The following is a 20,652-nucleotide window of genomic DNA, read 5'->3' on the forward strand; positions in this document are numbered from 1 at the left end:
TCAATAGAACATTCGAAAGCAGACATAAACTAAAAGGTAATTATACCTTAAGATATTACTGTTATTACAATGCTAATATGTGGAATGTTTTTTAGAAATGTTAATTGGGTAGAAATAATTACATACCATCTAGTCATTATAGAAAAAGAAGATAAACGACAAAATATAACTTTAATTAGAAGTAAGGTTCTTCGTTGGTAATATACAGTATAGTGGAAGTTGTACAAGCAGTGTTGAAATCTTTTGCTGGCAGTGAAATACAATAGGATCTAATTCAATTCTGCATTTCAATGCACTGGCTCTTTGGACAGTCACTGCCCCCCCCCCCCCCCACGCACACACACACGCTCTGACACACATTATTTTTTCTTTAGTGCTGCTAGGCATTCACGTCCTTAACCAGGTCTTTTTGATGACTTGCTTCTTTATTTGCAAATCACTTATAAGAATATTTGTATTATATGATTTTGTTGCATCAGAGGAGAAATTATCTCACCACACAACACTAAGCACAGAGTAGCTGCCTAGGAAACTTTGTGTGTCTCCACCTCATCTAGTAGTTTAAAAAATACAATATAGTCTTGGAGAGATGGCCCAGTGGTTAAGAGCACTGGCTGTTCTTCCCAAAGACCTGGGTTCAATTCTCAGCAACTATCTGTAACCCAAGTTTCAGGTAATATCATGCCTTCCTCTGGCACCTGCTGGCACCAGACATGCATGTGGTTCACAGATATACATGCAGATATAACATCCATGTACATACACATACAGAGATAGTACATATTCATACTTATGTCCAGTTTTAAATTAAGTGACTCAAACTTGGCTGATGTTAAAAGTTATTACATAGAATGTATACAACTATAATACACCTGGACTTTCTGTTCTATTTAGTAAGAATGAAATGTCTCTATTTTATAAAGAGTGTGAAATGGTACAATGTTGTAATGTCATACCTGGACCAAGTTCATGAGAGTATCTCTGAAGTGTCCTGAGGTGTCTGAATAAATGTCCTCTTGAAGGTTATTGCTGTATTCTGGGCAATAAAATATCCATGTTAAAAACGTGACTTATTACAGAACCTCATATCAATGGGCTTTTACTTGGTACTGAATGTTAAGTATGAGGAAGCTGGCTTTTTTTTTTTAAATCATAAACTATGTTAAAGATACCTTCATGTTAATAATATTAGCATAGGTCCGGTTTACTAAACAGATTGTTTTTGAGCCAACATTGTAAAAGAACATTAGAAATCACTTCACAGGGTTATTAATTTCATCCTGTAGACCATCGATGAGGCTAACCATTTTCTCAAGTGCTCTGTCTGCCTCATTGAAATGTTCCAAGTGAAAATTTTTTATTCCACTTAGAAAACCTTTCAGTTTTATTCTGAAGCATAAGGAGTGACTGTGAGACCACTCAATGCTCACAAAACACAGTGGGATGGAAATTAATGCATTATAAATTTTTTTGATATGAAAATAATCATATTTTATTTAAAAAAGTGAAAAAGTTTGATTTTGAGGTAACTTGTTGGGACAGTAACATTTATGTAAAATAAAAAGATGCATTTGTGAGCAATGGTCACCATTTGTTCTATTTTGTTTATATTCAAGATGTCTCTTGGGTAAAGGACAACACTCCCCTGAATTGAGATGCTGGGCACTTCCTGTCATATGAAAGCATCTGCCTCGTAGATATTTGTTATCACACTTGAGCAAAATTTGCTGGATTTTGGGGGGGGAATTATATCCTTTTCGGGGTCATAATCATCAGTTTTATCTATTGAACCAATTGGTTTTGAGTGAGTCAAATTGCTTCATTTTGTTGTCTTTTATATCTTAGTCTTCTGATTGACTATAACTGTATATATTGATGTGGTAAATATAACATTTCAACCCATGCATACATTGTGTGATGCTATCCACCACTTATCATTCCTATTTGATATAGCCGCTCCACTCTGTCAACTACATGGATGTATAAAATACATTATTATTATTTCTCTTCACTGTAATGTGAAGCAGACTATAAGAACTTATTTGTGACAGTGAAGCAGTCGATAAGCTTCTCTGTCCTTCCTTCTACTGACTTTAGAGCTACCAAAAACCTTTACTTTACTCCAGTGAGTCATAGTTTAAATGTAAGAGTGCCTATAATCTTGGTGGTCATCTTGACACATCTGGGAAGAGGGAACATCGTATAAAACATTGATTCCTTTAGACTGGTGTGTGGACTGTGTGTAGTGGACTTTTCTTGTTTGCTAACTGAGGTAGGAGGGTGATTGATGCCTATTGTGGCTGGGGCCATCTGTGGGCAGGTTACCTTAGCTTGACAAGAAAGGTAACTGAACAAGGCAGGGGAAGCAAGCTGGTAAGAAGCGTTTCACTATTATCTCTGCTTCAGCTTCTGCCTCAGGTTTCCATTTGAGTTCCTGCTCTGACTCCCATAAGTGATGGACAGTAATGTGTAGATCAAATAAACTGCCCCTTTCCTTTTGCTTTTGGTCAGCGTTTTATCCCAGCAACAGAGAAATAAGCCAGAACAGTGCCTTAAAAGTATTTAAAATAAATACATGACGTGGAATACTTTTATGTGTTACTTGAAAGTATGGTTGTACACGTGCATAATGTATACATATTTACGTATTTCCTTACGTAAACAGTAGGCTTCTCGTATCTGGAAAATCTCCGCATTTGTTCTCGAAGCTAATATTTCAATGAGGCAATTCTCATCAGTTCCTGCTCCCTAAAAGTCATAGAGAAATATGAAGATACTTTTATTTGGAACAATAGGTCTACTTTATGTACAATAATGAACAAAGCATTCCTGGTGTTCTTACAGTAGGTAGATGGAAAAGGAAGGGCTTTCTGGATAAAAGCCCACTCTCAGGTCGCTATCAGTTGTTCACTGTTTGATGTCCCTAGAAGGTTGATTTTGTCTTCAGGAACTTGGTCCCTTTACTTAGAGCAACACTATGGGCATTGCTAATCAACATGGGAAAACACACTAAATGTGTTTCCTTTGGAGTGGAATTAGAAACTCTGTGTGTTGCTGGAGTATCAGTTCTTAAACAGTTTGAAATTAGAACATAGGTCCCATATTTTTCAAGTCTATTTTGGTGACTCATGCTTGTCTCTCCCTGGCTATGGAACTGTGCTCATATGGACTCAACAGTTGAACTGGCTGTGTTTTGTTATATCATTTAGCACACAATGATACCATTAATCTGTTATTATGATATCATTAATCTGTTATTATGAACTTAAAGGCAACATATCTTTTCCAACAAGTCTTCGGGGGAGCATATCACCATCCTGTGTAGTGTTGAAAGCTTGCTGTTTCCATCTAAACCATAACATGAGGCCTCATACTTACAATTTTCTTATACATGTTTTATAAGTAATTGGAATGTAAAATTTAAAAAATATATGATTAATTGGAATTCCTATGAATTTTATTAAATCACTGTTCTGATCAGTATATATTACAGCCAAAATCCATGTATCTTTAACATTTTGTCTCTTGCCTCATCTCTGTCACACACTAGGGTGATCTGGTCTTTGGCAAGCACTTTATGGAAGTATTTAAATGATCTTAAAGGTGTTTAATGCCAGCAGTTGAAAGAAGTCAAAGGCCATCTTTTCCCCACATCACCATACAATAAAATATGTAATTTATTTCATAAAATGACTTTTTGATAAGATCTTAATTTTTTAGAGAAATAATTTTGATGCATCTGAGCAAGTACTCTCCATATGTATTTAACTTATAAATAAATAAAAAAATAACAGTGTCATTGATATTTTGACTCTGATATAGTATTTTATTTCGATTCTGAGCCAAATGTTTACAAATAAGTTTAAAAGATTCTTATGAATTTAAACACATATTCCTCAACATGAGACCACATCTGGAAGAAAGACAAATCTGAACAGCACCAGAAGCTACCTCATTCATTCCTATTGGACCTGAGTTTGAAGATGCATATGTCTGAGTCTCTATAACTGAAGAATAGGCTGGCCTGGCCCATTGACTCAGACACTCTCCTTTCCCAAAAAGCTGCTTTTACCACAATATTTTCATAGTTTTATGATGGGTTAGATAGTCTCTTTTGTCTCCGTGATCATACAAACTTCAGAACCATTAACAGGAAGTCTGTCCTTTGTTGGACCCTGAGCCTGTCCCTGTCACAGGTGTATTATTGAATCAGCTTGTATCAGATGCAGGTATATTACTGGGCCATTTACCTTCATGGCATGCCAGAGCTCATGAGCATCATAAGATGGTGGAGGATACATCAGGCCCACCATCACTTCTTTGAAGTGAGATGAAAGTTGCTCCTTCAGGTCTGCAATCAGGTCCTATGGAGGAAGAAGTAAACATAAAAATTAAAACATGCACCAAATTTATAAGAGAAACACAACTGTGAGGACTCTTTTATGAAAATACCCTTGTCATATCATCAAACAATAGGTCTGGTTTGATTCACACACATATCTTTGGGTTACACTAGGCAATAGATTTAAGGGTTTGAAATGATTGATTTATTAATCACTTCTGCAAATGACCAAGTGTGGAAATTTTAGTCACAGTTATTTCCATTTTTAATACTCAACCCTCATGCTTCTTTTGGTGTCCTTATGAAAATAAACATTGAACCTGCAAACATTTGAGCTTGCGGTCTTTGGTTTTCCTGAATGTAATTACCATTTATTCTTAAATAAATTATATGTTTTACCTCATTTTCTCATATAAAGTATCTTTTAGGAGGATGTACTTGGTTACTCTATGGACTTAAATTTACATAAACTGATTATCCTTATACATTTTCAAATAATAACCACATTATGTAAAATATTGAATGTTACTTAAATAGAAAAAAAAAACATACATGCTAGATTTTAGTTCTTAGAATACAGGTATAAACATATTAAACTAATACTTTAGCTTGTACTTTCTTGTGAGGAGCCGCATTTGCCATTAAAAGATGGCGCAGGCTTCTGCTTCCTGGTTCTTCACGGAAGCTTTACTTGAGAATGCGCCTGCGCATGGCGCGAAAACCGAGTATGACAATTGGATGAAAGATTTGAGCCAATGAGGGATCTGCACGTCTCCCAAAGCTCTATTTAAGCAGCGGGCTTTCTGAGCTCGGCGTCCTTCCCCTTTTCTCCATCTTGAAGAGCTGTTCAATAAATGCTATCAGAAGAATCCTGAGTGTGGCGTTCTCCTTATCGGCGAGGTAGCGAGCTACAAGTGGAACCGAAACCCGGGATGAAGCCGAACGTCTTGGGGTTTTGACCAGTCACGAAGGACCCTGTTGGCTCGCAGAGGATTCAGAACTGACAGCGCAGAGAGTCTAGACGCTTTTCTGCAAGGAACTCCAGTAAGCGGGATACAGTGGAAGACACCCTGCGCTGGAGAACCAGTGGACTGACAGAGACTGAACGTTTGAACTCCAGTAAGCGGGATATAGTGGAAGACACCCTGCGCTGGAGAACCAGTCGACTGACAGAGCTGGCTGAATTCGGAAGTGAAACAAAGGTAATTGCATAGTAACAAAAATGGGGCAAGAAATAAGTAAATAGAAACAGATGAAAAAGGATTTAAAGATGCAAGGAGTAAATTACAGGCTGCTCTGAGTCAAGAGAGCCAATCAGATAAATAAAGGTTATAGTAACGAAAATGGGGCAAGAAATAAGTGAGTAAAAACAGATGAAAAAGGCTTTAAAGATGCGAGGAATAAATAGAAGGCTGCTCTAGACAGAGAGCTAAGCAGAATGATAATGTTAATTGATTTAACTTTCAAAATGGGTGTGATTCTGAGTTGTATAATATTTTTCTGGATAAAAACTCAATGTAAAGGTTTTTCTGGTTACTGGCTTAAGGAAAGGCTAATTTGGAAAAAAAGGTTTTTCTATGTGTTTTCTGATGAGGTCATTAAGGTAGTAGTTATGTCTTCCAGAATTATATGGATCAGACATGACAGAGGTAGGCCTCCAGAACACTAGATTTCAGAGAATCAAAATAATTATCTAGATACTAAAACTTGTTTTGAGATTTGTATATTGCAGAATACACAGCTTTGGAGAATGAATCTTATCACCTGCATGTTCACTGATGCCCTGGACTTCCAGCTGGATGCAGTTAAGACAGACTTCAGATGCTTATCAATTTACCCTTCCCCTCATTCCTCTTCTAAAAGTCAACGCCCATGTTCAGCTTGAAGAAGTTAATGAGGAGTCAGCGCCCCAATTCCCTGGACTTGGGGACTGAGGTGGGGGTAGGGTTATTTGGCTGCATGATCTTTGGGGGAGTGCTGCTTACTCTCTGGTTGCTCTGCAAATTCAAACAACAACATCAAAAGGATAAGGTGGTGATCATGCAAGCATTGCTTGCAGTGGAGCAGGGAACATCCCCTCAAGCCTGGTTGAATCTGCTTAAACAATGAGACACCATCACTTAACAGGATATCCTGAGGGCTCGTGTTCCCATTGCACCAGGTATCCTAGTGGTGGTCCTCCACACTTCCCTGGGCTCAGGTTCCCATTGCACGGGATAAAAGGTGTGGAGGGTCTCGTACTGTTTAACTGCCTTGAACGCCTATTGGTAGAATGGTGGGCTAGATCGGCAACCTAACAGCCCTCGATTGTTGTTGCAGTTTAATAAGGAAGGGGGAGATGTGAGGAGCCGCATTTGCCATTAAAAGATGGCGCAGGCTTCTGCTTCCTGGTTCTTCACGGAAGCTTTACTTGAGAATGCGCCTGCGCATGGCGCAAAAACTGAGTATGACAATTGGATGAAAGATTTGAGCCAATGAGGGATCTGCACGTCTCCCAAAGCTCTATTTAAGCAGCGGGCTTTCTGAGCTCGGTGTCCTTCCCCTTTTCTCCATCTTGAAGAGCTGTTCAATAAATGCTATCAGAAGAATCCTGAGTGTGGCGTTCTCCTTATCGGCGAGGCTGTGCGCTACACTTTCTATTTTTGTGTTTTGCTAAAATGTATAAAGTATATCTAGTTCTACTTAAAGACGTGCAATAGTATTTAGTATTTTACACTGTTACTATATTACAATAAACTTTATTAGAATAAATTCAATCTTGTCATAATTTATTTGCAAGGCAGAGATATTAAAAAATGAGATAAACTTGAAGGACCAGGAAGACACTGGCTGGAGAAAATAAAATGTGCATATAAAATGGCAAACTAACTTCAAATCAATATCAAGTTGGCTTAAAATCTAAATGTTCATGGAGACTCAGATATTGTTTGTCCCAACCTGTTTTCACGTGCACAGAAGAACTGGGATCTGAGCAAAGCAGACAGAAGAGTCTGAGAATTTAAGTAACCACTATATACTGCTCCTATCTCCCAGGATGCACTCTGAGGATGTGAAAACAATTTTCATTCACTACATCAATTCTGCAATTAGCTGTAAATAAAGCATGGTATAGGTGAGAAATAAGAGGTGGGGCCTGGATGTGACCTCTTTGTAGTTTTTAAACCACAGTCTTATGTATTGCCTATGTTGGCCTTGAGTTGACTATCGTCCTGCTTCAGCCTCCTGACTAGTATAATTACAGGTGCAAGCCATATGCCTAGCTAATCTGTTTTGTAATTTTGTGTAGGGAACAGGGAACCTAGAAAGTGAATACAGCATATCTTTTGAGAGTGAGGAGGTTATGTTCACTTGGATATGATACAGTGGATTGAAATGTTAATGCATACAGACATACTCAATATGCCATTGTGAAGAGATAGCAATGTTCAGACAGTTAATACAAAGGTGTAACACTTGAGCTGCCAGTCTTTCTCTAATCCTAAATCGATCCCGTATTTGATATCTCAATAATTTTGAATTTATTATAACAATCTTGATATCTCAATAATTTTGAATTTATTATAATAATCAAGGTATATGATAAAACTTTATATGTGTATATCTTTCCAGTCTATGAATAGAATCAAAGTATATGATAAAACTTCATAATTTTCCAGTGCCTATTAATATATAGATTGTCTCAAAAAACTACCTAAAGTCAGCATTTAACTATATGATAGTGTTGTAGAACAGATAGAACATACATAATATGTAAGTGGATTCATAAAACTGAAAGAATGAACAAATACATGAATAAATGAGTGTAGAAAGAGAAATGGTTTTCCTTATGTGTAAAGAATAAGTGTACTATTTAAATTGAAGATTACTTGAGTATTCCAAGTTTTTGATTTTATCGTTTAACATATTTGTTTGATCACTGCTTTTATCTCATATGTATATAACAGCATCTTCCCTTCTTTACACAGAATACCAACTCTAGACAAATATTGAATATGTATTCAACTACAAACTGAGGTTAGAATTACCACTAGATGGCAATATATATCTTTATTTTGTTCTCTGTTCTCTCTCTCTCTCTCTCTCTCTCTCTCTCTCTCTCTCTCTCTCTCTCTGTGTGTGTGTGTGTATGTGAGACAGAGAAAAGGAGAGAGTGCTATAGTAAGTTTGTTTTTAAAATTTTAGTTAATAGTTTAGTGAAAGAAGCCATGTTTTTAGAGACCCTTTACTATGTTATAGTTTTAATCTTGTGTATATTACTGGCATGAGATTGAAAGAACTAAATTTCTTTGCATATTTTACCTCTCTGAGTAAAGACAACAAAATCCCTCATCAGTGGACTAGTACAAGTATTGTAAAACTTAGAGGAAATTGTTAAAAATACATTTAACACTCCAAAATGTACTCCAAAAATGTCATTCCCTCCAAAATATTAAAAAAGCCTGTACCTCAGTAGTCTTCAGCTATACACAATGACAATATAGTATGGCTTCTATTTCCTGTCTTCACAGTATGTGTCTCTTACTATCCCCACAGCTCAGAGCTTTGTGTGTTATCTTTCATTTCTTCTATTTTCACCATGCCTGGTGTCAATACAGTCTATTGTCTCTAACTTAGAAACACAGCCATGTTCTGTGGGCTGCACCTATGGTGATTCTTTAAGAACACACGGGAGACCAGAAGTTACCAATGTTTAGTGACTCTCAGGTTCCTGATTTGAGCAAGTGTAGTCAGTCTTTGATGTGCTTGCAGTGAATGAATCTAATGCCTTGCTCAGCCCCGTCCTTGGTAAACAGCATGTGCTTTCAATCCTAGAACTGGCTAACAGTACTGGCCAACTCTGGCCAACGCTTGCTGCTTCCCCTTTTACACGCCTTGGCCAGGCCATCATCTTCTCTCCCCTACAATAACAGAGCAGCCATCTAATGAGCTCTTCTGTGCTTATTCCCCATGTTACCTCTAAAATATTGATGACAAGGTCCTGAAAAAAAAAAAAAAGGCAAATCAGAGTAACTATTTGTCTGCCTTAAATGTTCCCCTACTCAAAAGAAAAACATTGTCATTCTTCTTCATGATTTATCTCAGAAGAAAGCAGGCACTGGATATGTCACTGCATGTAAATATGAGTATAAATTCTTACCAGCATTGAAAAGATTCATAGTACATTCTGATCATTTCTTGGCATGCATTGTTCTTCTCCTAGCTCCTGATTGGTCTACTCTCTAGCTATAGTGGTCTTCTTCCTGTTTCTGGAAAGGCAGATCTGTTCTGATGCTTGACTTTGACCTTCATCTGCCTTTCATGTTCTTCTCCATTGTCTCCCCGACCTTCAGTCCGTCAGACTTCTCAGAGAAAATGTATTGAGCCACTCATTCATGCAGTTTCCCTGCACTTCCTGCATTTCTCACCTGACTTTGTCTTTATTCCACCCCACCCACTTCAAACTGATATATTTTACCAAACAATGATCCTTCCTACCAAGGTAGGAATCAGCTCCACTATGGCGGAGATTTGACCTGCTTTATTCACAGCTTTTTCATCGGCCCATGGAACTGTGCCTGGTAACTACTAAGTACTTGTACAATAATAACAAAGCAAGCAAATGAATGGATAGGACAACATGTAATTCAACAATTATTTGTTTGTAGTCATTCATGGCTAGTGTGAAAATAAACAAGGAAAGCAATCTCTATTCCCAGCAGCTTTCCTTGAGTGGAGGGTACAGAAATCAGGGAAAATAACCAAGGCATAGTGCCCAGCAGGCTGAGGTCTGTAGAGGGAGGGGACAGCATGCTATTATCAGGGCACCAGGAAGGAGACGGTGCCTTCAGCTGGGAAGATAAATATTGAATTGTATGTTTAAATAAGTATACTTTGAAAGTTCAAAGAGGAACATTCAAGTTGGCTTCCTAATTAGACCCTTACATTCTCACTTGGAGTTATATAAATAACTTCGCAGATACAACCTCTGGAGTGTGACTTTCCCCAGCCTCATCGCCTCTGATTTTGTATTTTCTGAAGCCTTGCCCTGAAGCAGGCTCTGTCGGAATCACAGCTTGGCCTTCCATTAAGCTAATGAGTACTTGCCTTTCAAATTGAGATATTCGGTGCCACTGCGGAAACCATCTGACCACTCTGATTAAATTAAAAATGAAACAACAGTTTCTCATCCATGACTTCTTATTCACATCTTCTTATGGATGAAATGGGGGTCAAAAGTGGACTATGATGTTCTACTTGTCTGAATATACTCAGGGGAACACTTTAATATGCTTTTAACTTGTATGCTTCTTCCTAATTAATCATAAGAACAAGACCTATTATTGAAATACTCAAAAGGCGAGCACATAGAGTGAAAGTTTAAATCTGTCTTAATTCTACTTACTGTGAGGTCCCTGTATAAACACACAATTGTGCTTCATTATAAAGACATCTGTGCAAGTTGTATTCCTATTTTTACAGTAAGAAAATATTCTTCTAAACAGTTGTGTTCCACACACATGTTGTTTAATGCTTCAGTTTCTGATGCAGACATGAGTTGTTTTGCTTTGTCTGATGGGAATGATAATAGTTTGATCTTCTAGAGAAACACAGCATATGGAAGTTGATACAGTTTGGATCTTGGGTTTTCTTTGGAGGCTCTTGTGTTAACGCTCAGTGCCCATTTTATCTCTATTAGGAAGTAATGGAGGTAGAACCTACTTAGACTTGTTCTGAAAACTATTTGGTTTGGGCACTAATGTGAAATGTTGGGCAGTGTATGCAGATAGGTCAATGGGTCAGTTGACACAGAAAGTTAAGCCATGTAGAACTGAACCATAATTATACAGGGGCATAACCAAGGCTATTCTCATAGCTCTGGTAAGTGGATTACCACGGTTGATGATTTTATCTTTGTTACTCAAGCTTGAGCTGTTGTGCTGACAGCTTCAGCTTAATACTTGAAAAGTATAAAATGTGTAATTCATTGGGTTGGTAACTGTTGAAAACATTGACTTCTGCTAATACCTTTGATGGCATTCTTGCAGCCATTGAAAGGCATATTCTCTCTGATAAACATGAAATTCTTAGGCACTCATCCTGAGTGAGGTAACCCAGTCACAAAAGAATACACATGGTATGCACTAACTGATTAGTGGCTATTAACCCAAATGCTGGGAACACCCACGATACAACTCACAGACCATAATGAAACCCAAGAAGGAAGTCCAAAGAGTGGATTTCCTTCAGTCTTACTCAGAAGGAAAGAAAATAATCACAAGAGGTAGAGGAAGGGAAGGATCTGTGAGGGAGAAAGGAGGAGGAGGGAAAAAGCAGGCAGGGTCAGGTGTGGGAAGAGTCAAGGGAAAAGTACAGAGGGTCAGGAATTTGAAGGGAGGTGTGTAGCAGTGGAGGATGGGGAACTGGAGATAGCCAGTAGAAAGTCCCAGATGCCAGGGGCCCAAGAGGTTCCCAGGACCCAACAGGGATGATATTAGCTGAAGTACCCAACCAAGGGAAGAAAGAATTGTAGACTATATCCAGTGCATAGGCATGTCCCCTGATTGAGAGATGGGGCCACCTACCCATCTCAAAAAATATCAATCCAGTATTGCTCTTGTAAAAAGGAAATTCAGGGACAAAGAGTGGAGCAGAGACTAAAGGGAAGGCCATCTAGAGACTGCCCCACCTAGGGATCCATCCTATCTGCAGACACCAAACACAGACACTGTTGCTGATGGCAAGAAGTGCTTGCTGACAGGAGCATAATATAGCTGTTCCCTGAGAGGCTCTGCCAGAACCTGACAAATACAGATGCAGATGTTCTCAGTCAACAATAGGACAGAGTGTGGGGACTCCAAAGGAGGAGTTAAGGGAAGAACTGAAGGAGCTGAAGGGGTTTGCAACCCGATAGGAAGAACAAAAATATCAATCAACCAGACCCCTCCAATCTTCCAGGGACTAAACCAATGACCAAAGAGTACACATGGAGGGACCCATGACTCCAGCTTCATATGTAGCAGAGGATTGCCTTATCTGGTATCAATGGGAGGGGAACCTCTTGGTCCTGTGGAGGCACCATGACTCAGCATAAGGGAATGCTAAGGCATTGAGGTGGGAGTGGCTGGGTAGGTGGGGTAGCACCCTCATAGAAGCAGGGTGGGGGAAGGGAGAGGATAGGGACTTTGTGGAGGGGAAACTGTGAAGGGGATAACATTTGAAATGTAAATAAATAAAATAACCATTTTTTTTTTTAAAAAAAATAACATCTGGAGTCTTGCTAGTAATTCACACTACATTTTCCACATTACACTGTTGCCTGTGTGGTCTGTCAGCAAAGTGGACATCATAAAACACACCTCATCATAGAAAAGTTGTGTAGTGAACTCCCCAATTTCTTACATGCTAAGGTTGCCAGTGCTTGCTAATCTTAACACTTCTGTTACATTTGACTTTTTTTTTTCCCACAGAAAGGAAATTATCTCACAGAGCATTGCCCTGCACCCCTAGAGGACTAGATTCTTTTTTTTTTTTTTTTTTTTTTTTTTTTTTTTTTTGAAGCTACCCACAGTTGAACATTTTCAAGTCACAGTGCTGCTATTTATGGTCAATCGGTTGTTTCCAGTCACATGTCACCTTAGTCCTTGACACTAGGCCGTGCTGTGTTTTAGGATTTATGGACTTCATTTGTAGTGTTTAGAAAAGCTTCCGAAATACAGAGTAGGATGCAGGCATCTCATACACCTACAGTGTGCTCCACCAGGTATATACTCTTAACTTATCAGCCTAGGAAGAATGCTCACTCTTATTCCATTTCTTTCTATAGCTGTGCTCAGTGCAGTAGAACACTTGGCCCCTAGATATGGTAGCCCAAGAGAAAACTGGCATATCCACTCAGCCTTTTCCTTGGCAATGCCCATAATGAAAAGGCCAATGTTTATTTATTTATTTTTCTGTTTGATCTCTGGACAAAATGTTTGGTCTACACTCTTATTCTCCTTGGTAGATTAACTAAAAGTGAGTATAGAGATTCTACTGTGATTCTATTTTATCTTCTTATACTCTCTTAGGATTCTTGAAGTCCGGGACTATTTAAGAATATTTCCTCCTCATTGAATATATTGTTTCTCTGTAGGATGTATTGACTTTCTGGGATCATATAAAAATGACTTTGTCTGTCCCACACTTAACAACTGCAAATAGTCCCAGTTTTATGTTGGAGATAATACAAGAGAAGGTGACATTGGAGCTACTGGAATGGAATTTAATGGTTTTCTCTTGGTAAAGGAAGAACAATAGCCTTGCACCTTGGGCTGGGTTGGATTTTATAATTAAACTATCTTGATCTTCTTGAAATGCATTCACAGTGCAGCAGCTAAGGTTATGACAGATGGTAGAGCCACATTAGACATTTTCCTACTGCCAAGGTGAAATCAGTCTGAAAGATAAGATATTTTACTGAATGACCCAGATTAAAATTTCAAGACAAATAGAAGATGTAGAATTTGAAAAGAAGATCACTTGTATATTTTTGGATTAGTCCCCAGTGATATTGTAAGGTTTGAAAATCTAGGACTCAGTGAAAATACTATTAGGAATAATATGCCAGTTTACATTTTTGTGTTGTGCAGACTCCTGTTTATAGGAGCTTTAGCGAAGATTAAGAGAAATTGATGATCTGTCAGACGTTGTTGGTCAGAGCAGTACAAATGAATTGCACTTGGCACAATCGTAACATTTGTCAGTTGTCAACGTTGTATAAAAATTGGGGTTAATACAAGCAGGTGGCAGTTTTCTCTGGGCCTCATATTTAGAAATATTATGCACAGTGAGGCACTGACAGCGTTTCCTTCTGTCTTGCTAAGGATGTTTTTATAACTTCATGGAGATGACAGAGATAAGGTTTCCCTGAAGAGTGAAGGTAGGCATGCATTTTGTCCATTTAAAAAAATCTGATTTTGTGTTCTACTGCTTTTTTGGCTACAGTGCAACCCACTATATCTGACAATGCTCTTCATGTTGGTCACTGGGAATTGCAGTTCAGAGAACTACTGACAACAACTGAAACATGTTTTTACCATTCCTCATGAAAGTACTGAAATGTCTTTTGTTTTTGACTCAAGGGCCTTCTATACCAGCATCTGTGTTATTTTGGTTGATAAACTTGCTGTCCTGTAAAAACGTTAAAATCCTACACTTTTCATAGTTCTTAATGCTTATCTATATAATTATATATTTTATCTATCTATATTATATATTTTATATCATTATAATCATTAAATTAATAATCATGTAATATAAAGTATAACTATATAAATATTTTCAATTAATATAATATCAATTAAGGAGTATGTAAATGTTAATACCTACATATCAATATAAAAGGATAAAATGCTGAAAAAATGCATAGAGAGTGCAGACTGCTAGTAGCCAAGAATCTTGTCTATAAAAGGGACATGGAAAGCTATCCTCCATTACACTTGCCATGGAAAAGAAGGGAAATTAAAAACTACAGTGAGATTTCAGTTGCAGTCATGTGATAGAAGGTTAAAACTGCTGTGAGATTTCACTTGTGCCCACATGATAGACAGGTTGAACTGATGAAGCTTCATATCATCCAGTGTTGCTGATCACCTAAGGGGAACATGAATCATGCACTGTGGGTATAAATGCAAATTCACAGAACTTCATCAGAGAGCAACTTGAAGCCCAGTGAGGCTACTTTTAATGCAGAGGTAACTGTATTCTCATCTTACTTTTCTTTCTTTCCCTGTCCTCTCATTCTTCCTTCCTGTCTTCTCTACTGTATATGTCATTCCAAGGAGAAACAATTTCAGTAAGAAAACTAAAGAGGTGATTTTCTGAAGTCATGAAACTTTGATTCTTTCCTATGTATTTTTTTTTTTAAATTAGAAACTGTTTTTCTTATCTGTTACGTTCTCAGTTTTATCAGGAAGTTTGTTTAATTTATGTTAATACCTATTTAATATTTATAAAATATTTATCTGTGACAAACCATAGAATTAATTTCAGTCTTTGGACTAAAGCTATGTCTATTATTCCTATTCAAACTAGAATTGAGGTGTGAAGGAGAAAGTATTCTTCTATAGGAAGGAGGAACATATCTATAAGGTAGATCAGGTAATTTCTAGAAAACTACTTTTTAGCTATATTATGCTTCAGACATTGATATTTTTAACAATGAAGCTCTGGGATAGAACTGGAAAGTGTAGTTGAGAACACGATGAATTCGAAGAATGAAAGTTTTGTAATTCACATCTATTTATGGAGTACCAGTGGAACTAGACAGATTGGGCTGCCATAAAGGATGCCAGGGGCTTAAATATCAGAGTTTCTGGCTCAGGATGCAAAAGAGCAGAAAGTCAAAGGTCTTGGTGTACAAGCTTGGTTTTTACTGAGATCTATTTCCCTGACGTTACATCTTTTTTTTTTTTTTTTTTTTTTTTTTTTTTTTATCATAAACACACCCTTGGTGACTCTTCTTTTACTTATAAAAGAAATCCTACTAGAAGAGGGATCTATCCTTTTTATGTATTCAGGTTTTTTTTCTCTGAATTATCTCCTTAGAATTCTGTTTTGAGTTATCATAACACTGGGAGATAGGATTCTAACATAGACATTTTGGGGACCTGGGTTCCATCAATAGTGTCAATCATTTCAAATCAGTGGTGGGTATTCTGGACACATTGGTGAATGAAACAAAATATTTTTTCCTTTCTGGAGCTTGTGTTTTAGAGGAAGGTGACACATCATGAATAAGAATAGATGGATATATTAAGATAATAAGTTTTATGGACACCCCCCACACACCCCAAAAAACAGGAGAGGGAGTTATTAGAATCAATATATACCTTGAGTGAGTTACATTGTCAAATATATTAAACTTTCTGGAGCAGCCAACATTGATCGAAACCTTGAAGAAAGTGGGATATTCACTGCCTTTGAGAACTCTTGTGCTTTTTTTAGTTGAGAACAAAGAGCAGTTAGGATATGCTGTGGAAGGCACCATTTAGTCAGATGATTTTGTTTTGACCTTGCACAAAATTACACAACCAATGTTGTAATTAGATATGATTGATAGAAATCAACATATTTCAGAGTTAACCTGTTACAGCTGAAAACTGGGAACACAAATAGCTTTATTGCTTCACCTGAACTCCTTGAGGAACCATTGTCTTGTTGTGAAGCTTGTTGTGGATGAACAACCTTCTCCCCAACTCTTAGGGCAGTTGTATTGTCAACACTGTGGCAGCAAAGACAAGTGGGTAATTTTATTATTTAGACTGACTACTATGCCAAGAAGCTGCACAGTAAACAGCTTTTTAGTTAGATTGAGGGTTTGTTTTCTGTTATACTAAGGAAATCATGATGCCAATGAACTCTCAAAGCCTGGTGCTAACATGGATTATCAGTCAGAAGGTGTTTAGGGAGTGTGCCGCAGATTGTGCTTTCCAAATAGCTAAGGCAACAAGCCTGTTGTTTTCTTGATCATTCTTGTGAGTGAAAATAAAAATATCAACCATTATCATCGAAGATAATCTGTGTTTTCCACTTAGAAAGCAGAATGCAATAAATGTCAAATAGAAGAAGCAATTCTGGATATTATCAGTGGCAGAGGTCAGGTGGACCTACCTGAAGGTTGTGCAGATTAACATGATAGCATCCTCGGCAAGAGGAATGAGGGAAAAGAGAAACTCAGGCAACCATGAGTATATATTAACTCTAGAGCAGATGGTGAGGGGATCCTCCCTTTTAATTAACTTTCTATTTTCAAAGAAGATGGTAGAAAGCAGATGGGCAGAACACAACACACTAGACTGACTTATATTCTAAATAAAGAACTTCTTACATATTAGACCTTGGACTGAGTTCTAGAGGCAAGGTACAAAATATGCCAATCCCTATTTTATTTTAGATGTTATAGTGAACTTGGTAAAACTTAAACACAAACCAATAGCTAGTGTCATGGTATTATGTAGAGAGAGCACTGGGACTCAAACGGGAAGCAACTAGTTCAGACAGAGAGCTTTTCAGGAGCACCCACAGTCTGACTGCAGTTTACTAGAGGGATTTCACTTAGCTCTGTGGTCAGAGTCACCCTACAGACATCAATCAAGCAGTCTTGGTATTAAGCAAGCATTTAGACTATGCTTTGGCCAAACAAAAGTTATTTCAAGTTAGCACACTGGTAATGAGGAACAGATCAAAACAAACTCATGTGTTAGGTTCTACTGAATTTGCGAGTGGGTATCCAGTGTCTGCAAGTTTGATGGGTACAGTCAATGCGAAGAGAAGTGAGTCTACTGAAGATGATGAAACATTGTGATGAAGGAGGGAGAGCAGGCAGGAGTGCTGAGGCAAACTACAGAGGTTTCCTGTGCAACAGGAATACAGTCAAGGTGTGCAAGAGAGATCAAGAGTGATAAAAGAGAGGCAGATGGACTGGGGAGGGAGGGAGGGAGGGAGGGAGGGAGGGAGGGAGGGAGGGAGAAATAGAGGGAGGAAGAGATTGACAGAGGCAGAGAGACATAGAGAGAGACAGATAGAGAAACAGAGACACACACAGAAGATATAAAACAAACATGAAATAAGGAAGGCTGCTTATATTTCAAGAAAAAAAAAATGAAAGGATTCTAGTTTATGCCATGCACAGATACTTATGATTGAGTAATAGAAAAGGTGTTAGAGAACTTTTAAGTTTTTTCATCATTCTGGTTATAGGTGGGCTGATCTAAGTCAAAGAAGGTAGGAGGGAGAGGGGTTTAGAGATTGGGTAGCAGTTGGGTAGGAACCAATTAGGATTAGTCTGGCCTGAAAACCATGGTGATCTAAATTAAGACTCTGTAATGGGTAAAGAGAAGAATGTGAGGGAGTGATGATAACTGGCAGGACTTGACAGCTGACTGAATGTCAATGGTATTTCTGAGGTGAGGAACAAGCCTGGCTCTGTGTTGTCCTATTTCTTCAGCAATTTAGTGATCAGTCATGACATGCCGATTGTTCAGTCAAAGCACAGGATAAACAACCCTAAGACCTCAGTGAAAAGGGGTTCTCTCTAGTGTAAGTTATTTTTTAAAATAGGTTTTAAATCCTACGAGTCTAAGAAACCCATGGCTTATTTTAATCTGCTTTGGCATACTTTCTGCAGAGCTTGATACACAGAAGTTCTTTGGCCAAAATTAACTAGCCATAGGAAAAGAAAGGGTCTATGTACACACTTGGGTGAAAATATGTTCCTGAGAAATAGCACTGCTTATAATACTGTGTACATTTATATCATAATATATTAACAATGGTACTACTTTGAACATTTTTACATATTGTTTGCAAGAAAGGTAGCTCTGCGAGTGTGATCTGAGCTAATAGTTCTGTGTGGACAAAACTTGTAACTGTCTCCTCCTTTGGTTTAATTCAACTCATGTCTCTACTTGCAGAGCTTTCTGGACCATTAACCATTCTAAAACACAGGGCTACTTTCTGTCACATGTGTTATGGTTGTTCAAAGGCTGAGCTTTAGAGACTGAGTCAATTTCTATGGACTAACTCTGTAGAGATAGTTTTATGAGAGTGTTTCATCGATAATGTTCAGTTGACGAAGTAATTGCTGTTCCAGGACCTTTTGTCCTGAAGAGTTTTTGTTCTGAATCTGTGGTTTAAATGCATAACAAAAGCAAAGACTCCTTAATGGTCCTTGCTTTGAAATTAGAATGTGATTACTTTAAAACATGGATAGTTTTATTGCCTTAAACTATTTTTAAACTGCCACTCTTTTTGTTAATGGTCTCCATCCACTGCACGCTGTGGAGAAGAAAAGGTAGAAGAAAATTCATATCGGCTTGAAGCTAGGTTAGGACCTGCAGAGAACTGGAGGAAAAGATGTTATTTTTTGACCCCAGTGATCATTAGTCTGCTCTATGCTTCCTCTAAAGCACCATATAGGCGTTCCCAGCCCAATACTTATAGCCTAATTGGACCAAGTGGAATAAAAGGTTAGCCAATCTTTCTTTTGTCAGATGCTGTATGAATTGGAAAAGCGCAGGTAGCCATTGTGAATGTGAATATACCTCATATTGACACACTTTTCATGATATACCTCTTATCCCTTGAAACACGTAAGAGCAAGACATAATTTTTTAAACTAACATGGAGTTCAGAAATGTTTGTGCTCAGTGCAACTGAGGGAAATAATAGATCCATTTCTCTAGGAAGGGTGTTGACGCTCATGTACTTGACCTAGAAACAGGTTAAGGTGAAGAAGTCTTACCCGGCCATACATGCTTTTATAGGCCTCAGCTGTCATCTGCCGCTGAGCATTGCTGCGTTGTGTTAGGATGTCAATCAGCATGTCTTTGTTGCAGTCTAGGAAGGAACCATAATAAAAAAAAATTAGCTGTTACTCAGTATCTCAGAAGACTACATCCTTTATGGACTAAAACAAATGGGCAGGTGTTAAACCTATTAGTACTTTACATTTTTAAATACTATTGGATATCCATCACATAGCAACATTTGATGAATCCTACAGGCTCCCAAGGCATATTTAATGATGTGGCTTATAATGAATTTGTGTTATACAAATAGGGCTTCTTCTGTAGGACTCACAGGAGGAAGGGGAGAAACACAGAAGGAAATAATGAAAGCACAAGGTGTCTTCACTCTTTAGTTGGGTGAAGTGGGCCTATCAAACTGTGGATGGAACATGGTCTCTTTTATCCATTACCCAGACTGTCTTTCTATGCTGTGTACCCTTCACTTATTCATATCATAATATCACATGGCATGACATAACATGACATGACATTATATATCACATTCCAACACTCATAAGAAGTCATATTTCATAATTGTTTTCTATTGTGCTTTATTTATGACTATTCAGATAGAATGAACAAGATAACTTTAACTTTCGCATCAACTTGACTAAAATATAAACTGACTTATTTTTATCAAAAGCCTCATGACCTCCTTTTTCTTAGGGTTATTATCTTAGAAAACACAGAAGTATAAGTGCCTTCTTCTCTCCTGAGAGACATAAATATCCTTTTCTTATCAGCTTTATAACCTGAAAATAGTTTTATAGTCTATCTATCTATCTATCTATCTATCTATCTATCTACCTATCATCTATCTATTATGTATTATCATCATCATCATCATCTATGTAGTACCTATCTATCATATATCTATTATCATCTATCTATTTATCTATTTATCATATATCATCATCTCATCACCTACCTATCTATCTACCTATTACTCATTCATTCCATCCATCTATCTAAAAAAATACAAAGATTTAGAAAGAGAGAGAA

The 20,652-nt window shown here is 37.7% G+C and overlaps 1 protein-coding gene across 1 annotated transcript in view; it reads right to left on the reverse strand.

Annotated features, from left to right (window-relative positions):
- Positions 1-20,652, reverse strand: part of Anxa10 (annexin A10) — a 66,929-nt gene that overhangs the window by 16,281 nt on the left and 29,996 nt on the right. The window contains exons 3-6 of the mRNA XM_034520577.3: positions 19,605-19,699; positions 4,251-4,364; positions 2,658-2,748; positions 957-1,036 (exon numbers count right to left, since the gene is read on the reverse strand). Coding sequence (XP_034376468.1) covers positions 957-1,036; positions 2,658-2,748; positions 4,251-4,364; positions 19,605-19,699 — 380 coding nt within the window. The remainder of the gene's footprint in view (positions 1-956; positions 1,037-2,657; positions 2,749-4,250; positions 4,365-19,604; positions 19,700-20,652) is intronic.

Source organism: Arvicanthis niloticus, chromosome 16 (genome assembly GCF_011762505.2).
Source record: "Arvicanthis niloticus isolate mArvNil1 chromosome 16, mArvNil1.pat.X, whole genome shotgun sequence".
NCBI lineage: Eukaryota > Metazoa > Chordata > Mammalia > Rodentia > Muridae > Arvicanthis > Arvicanthis niloticus.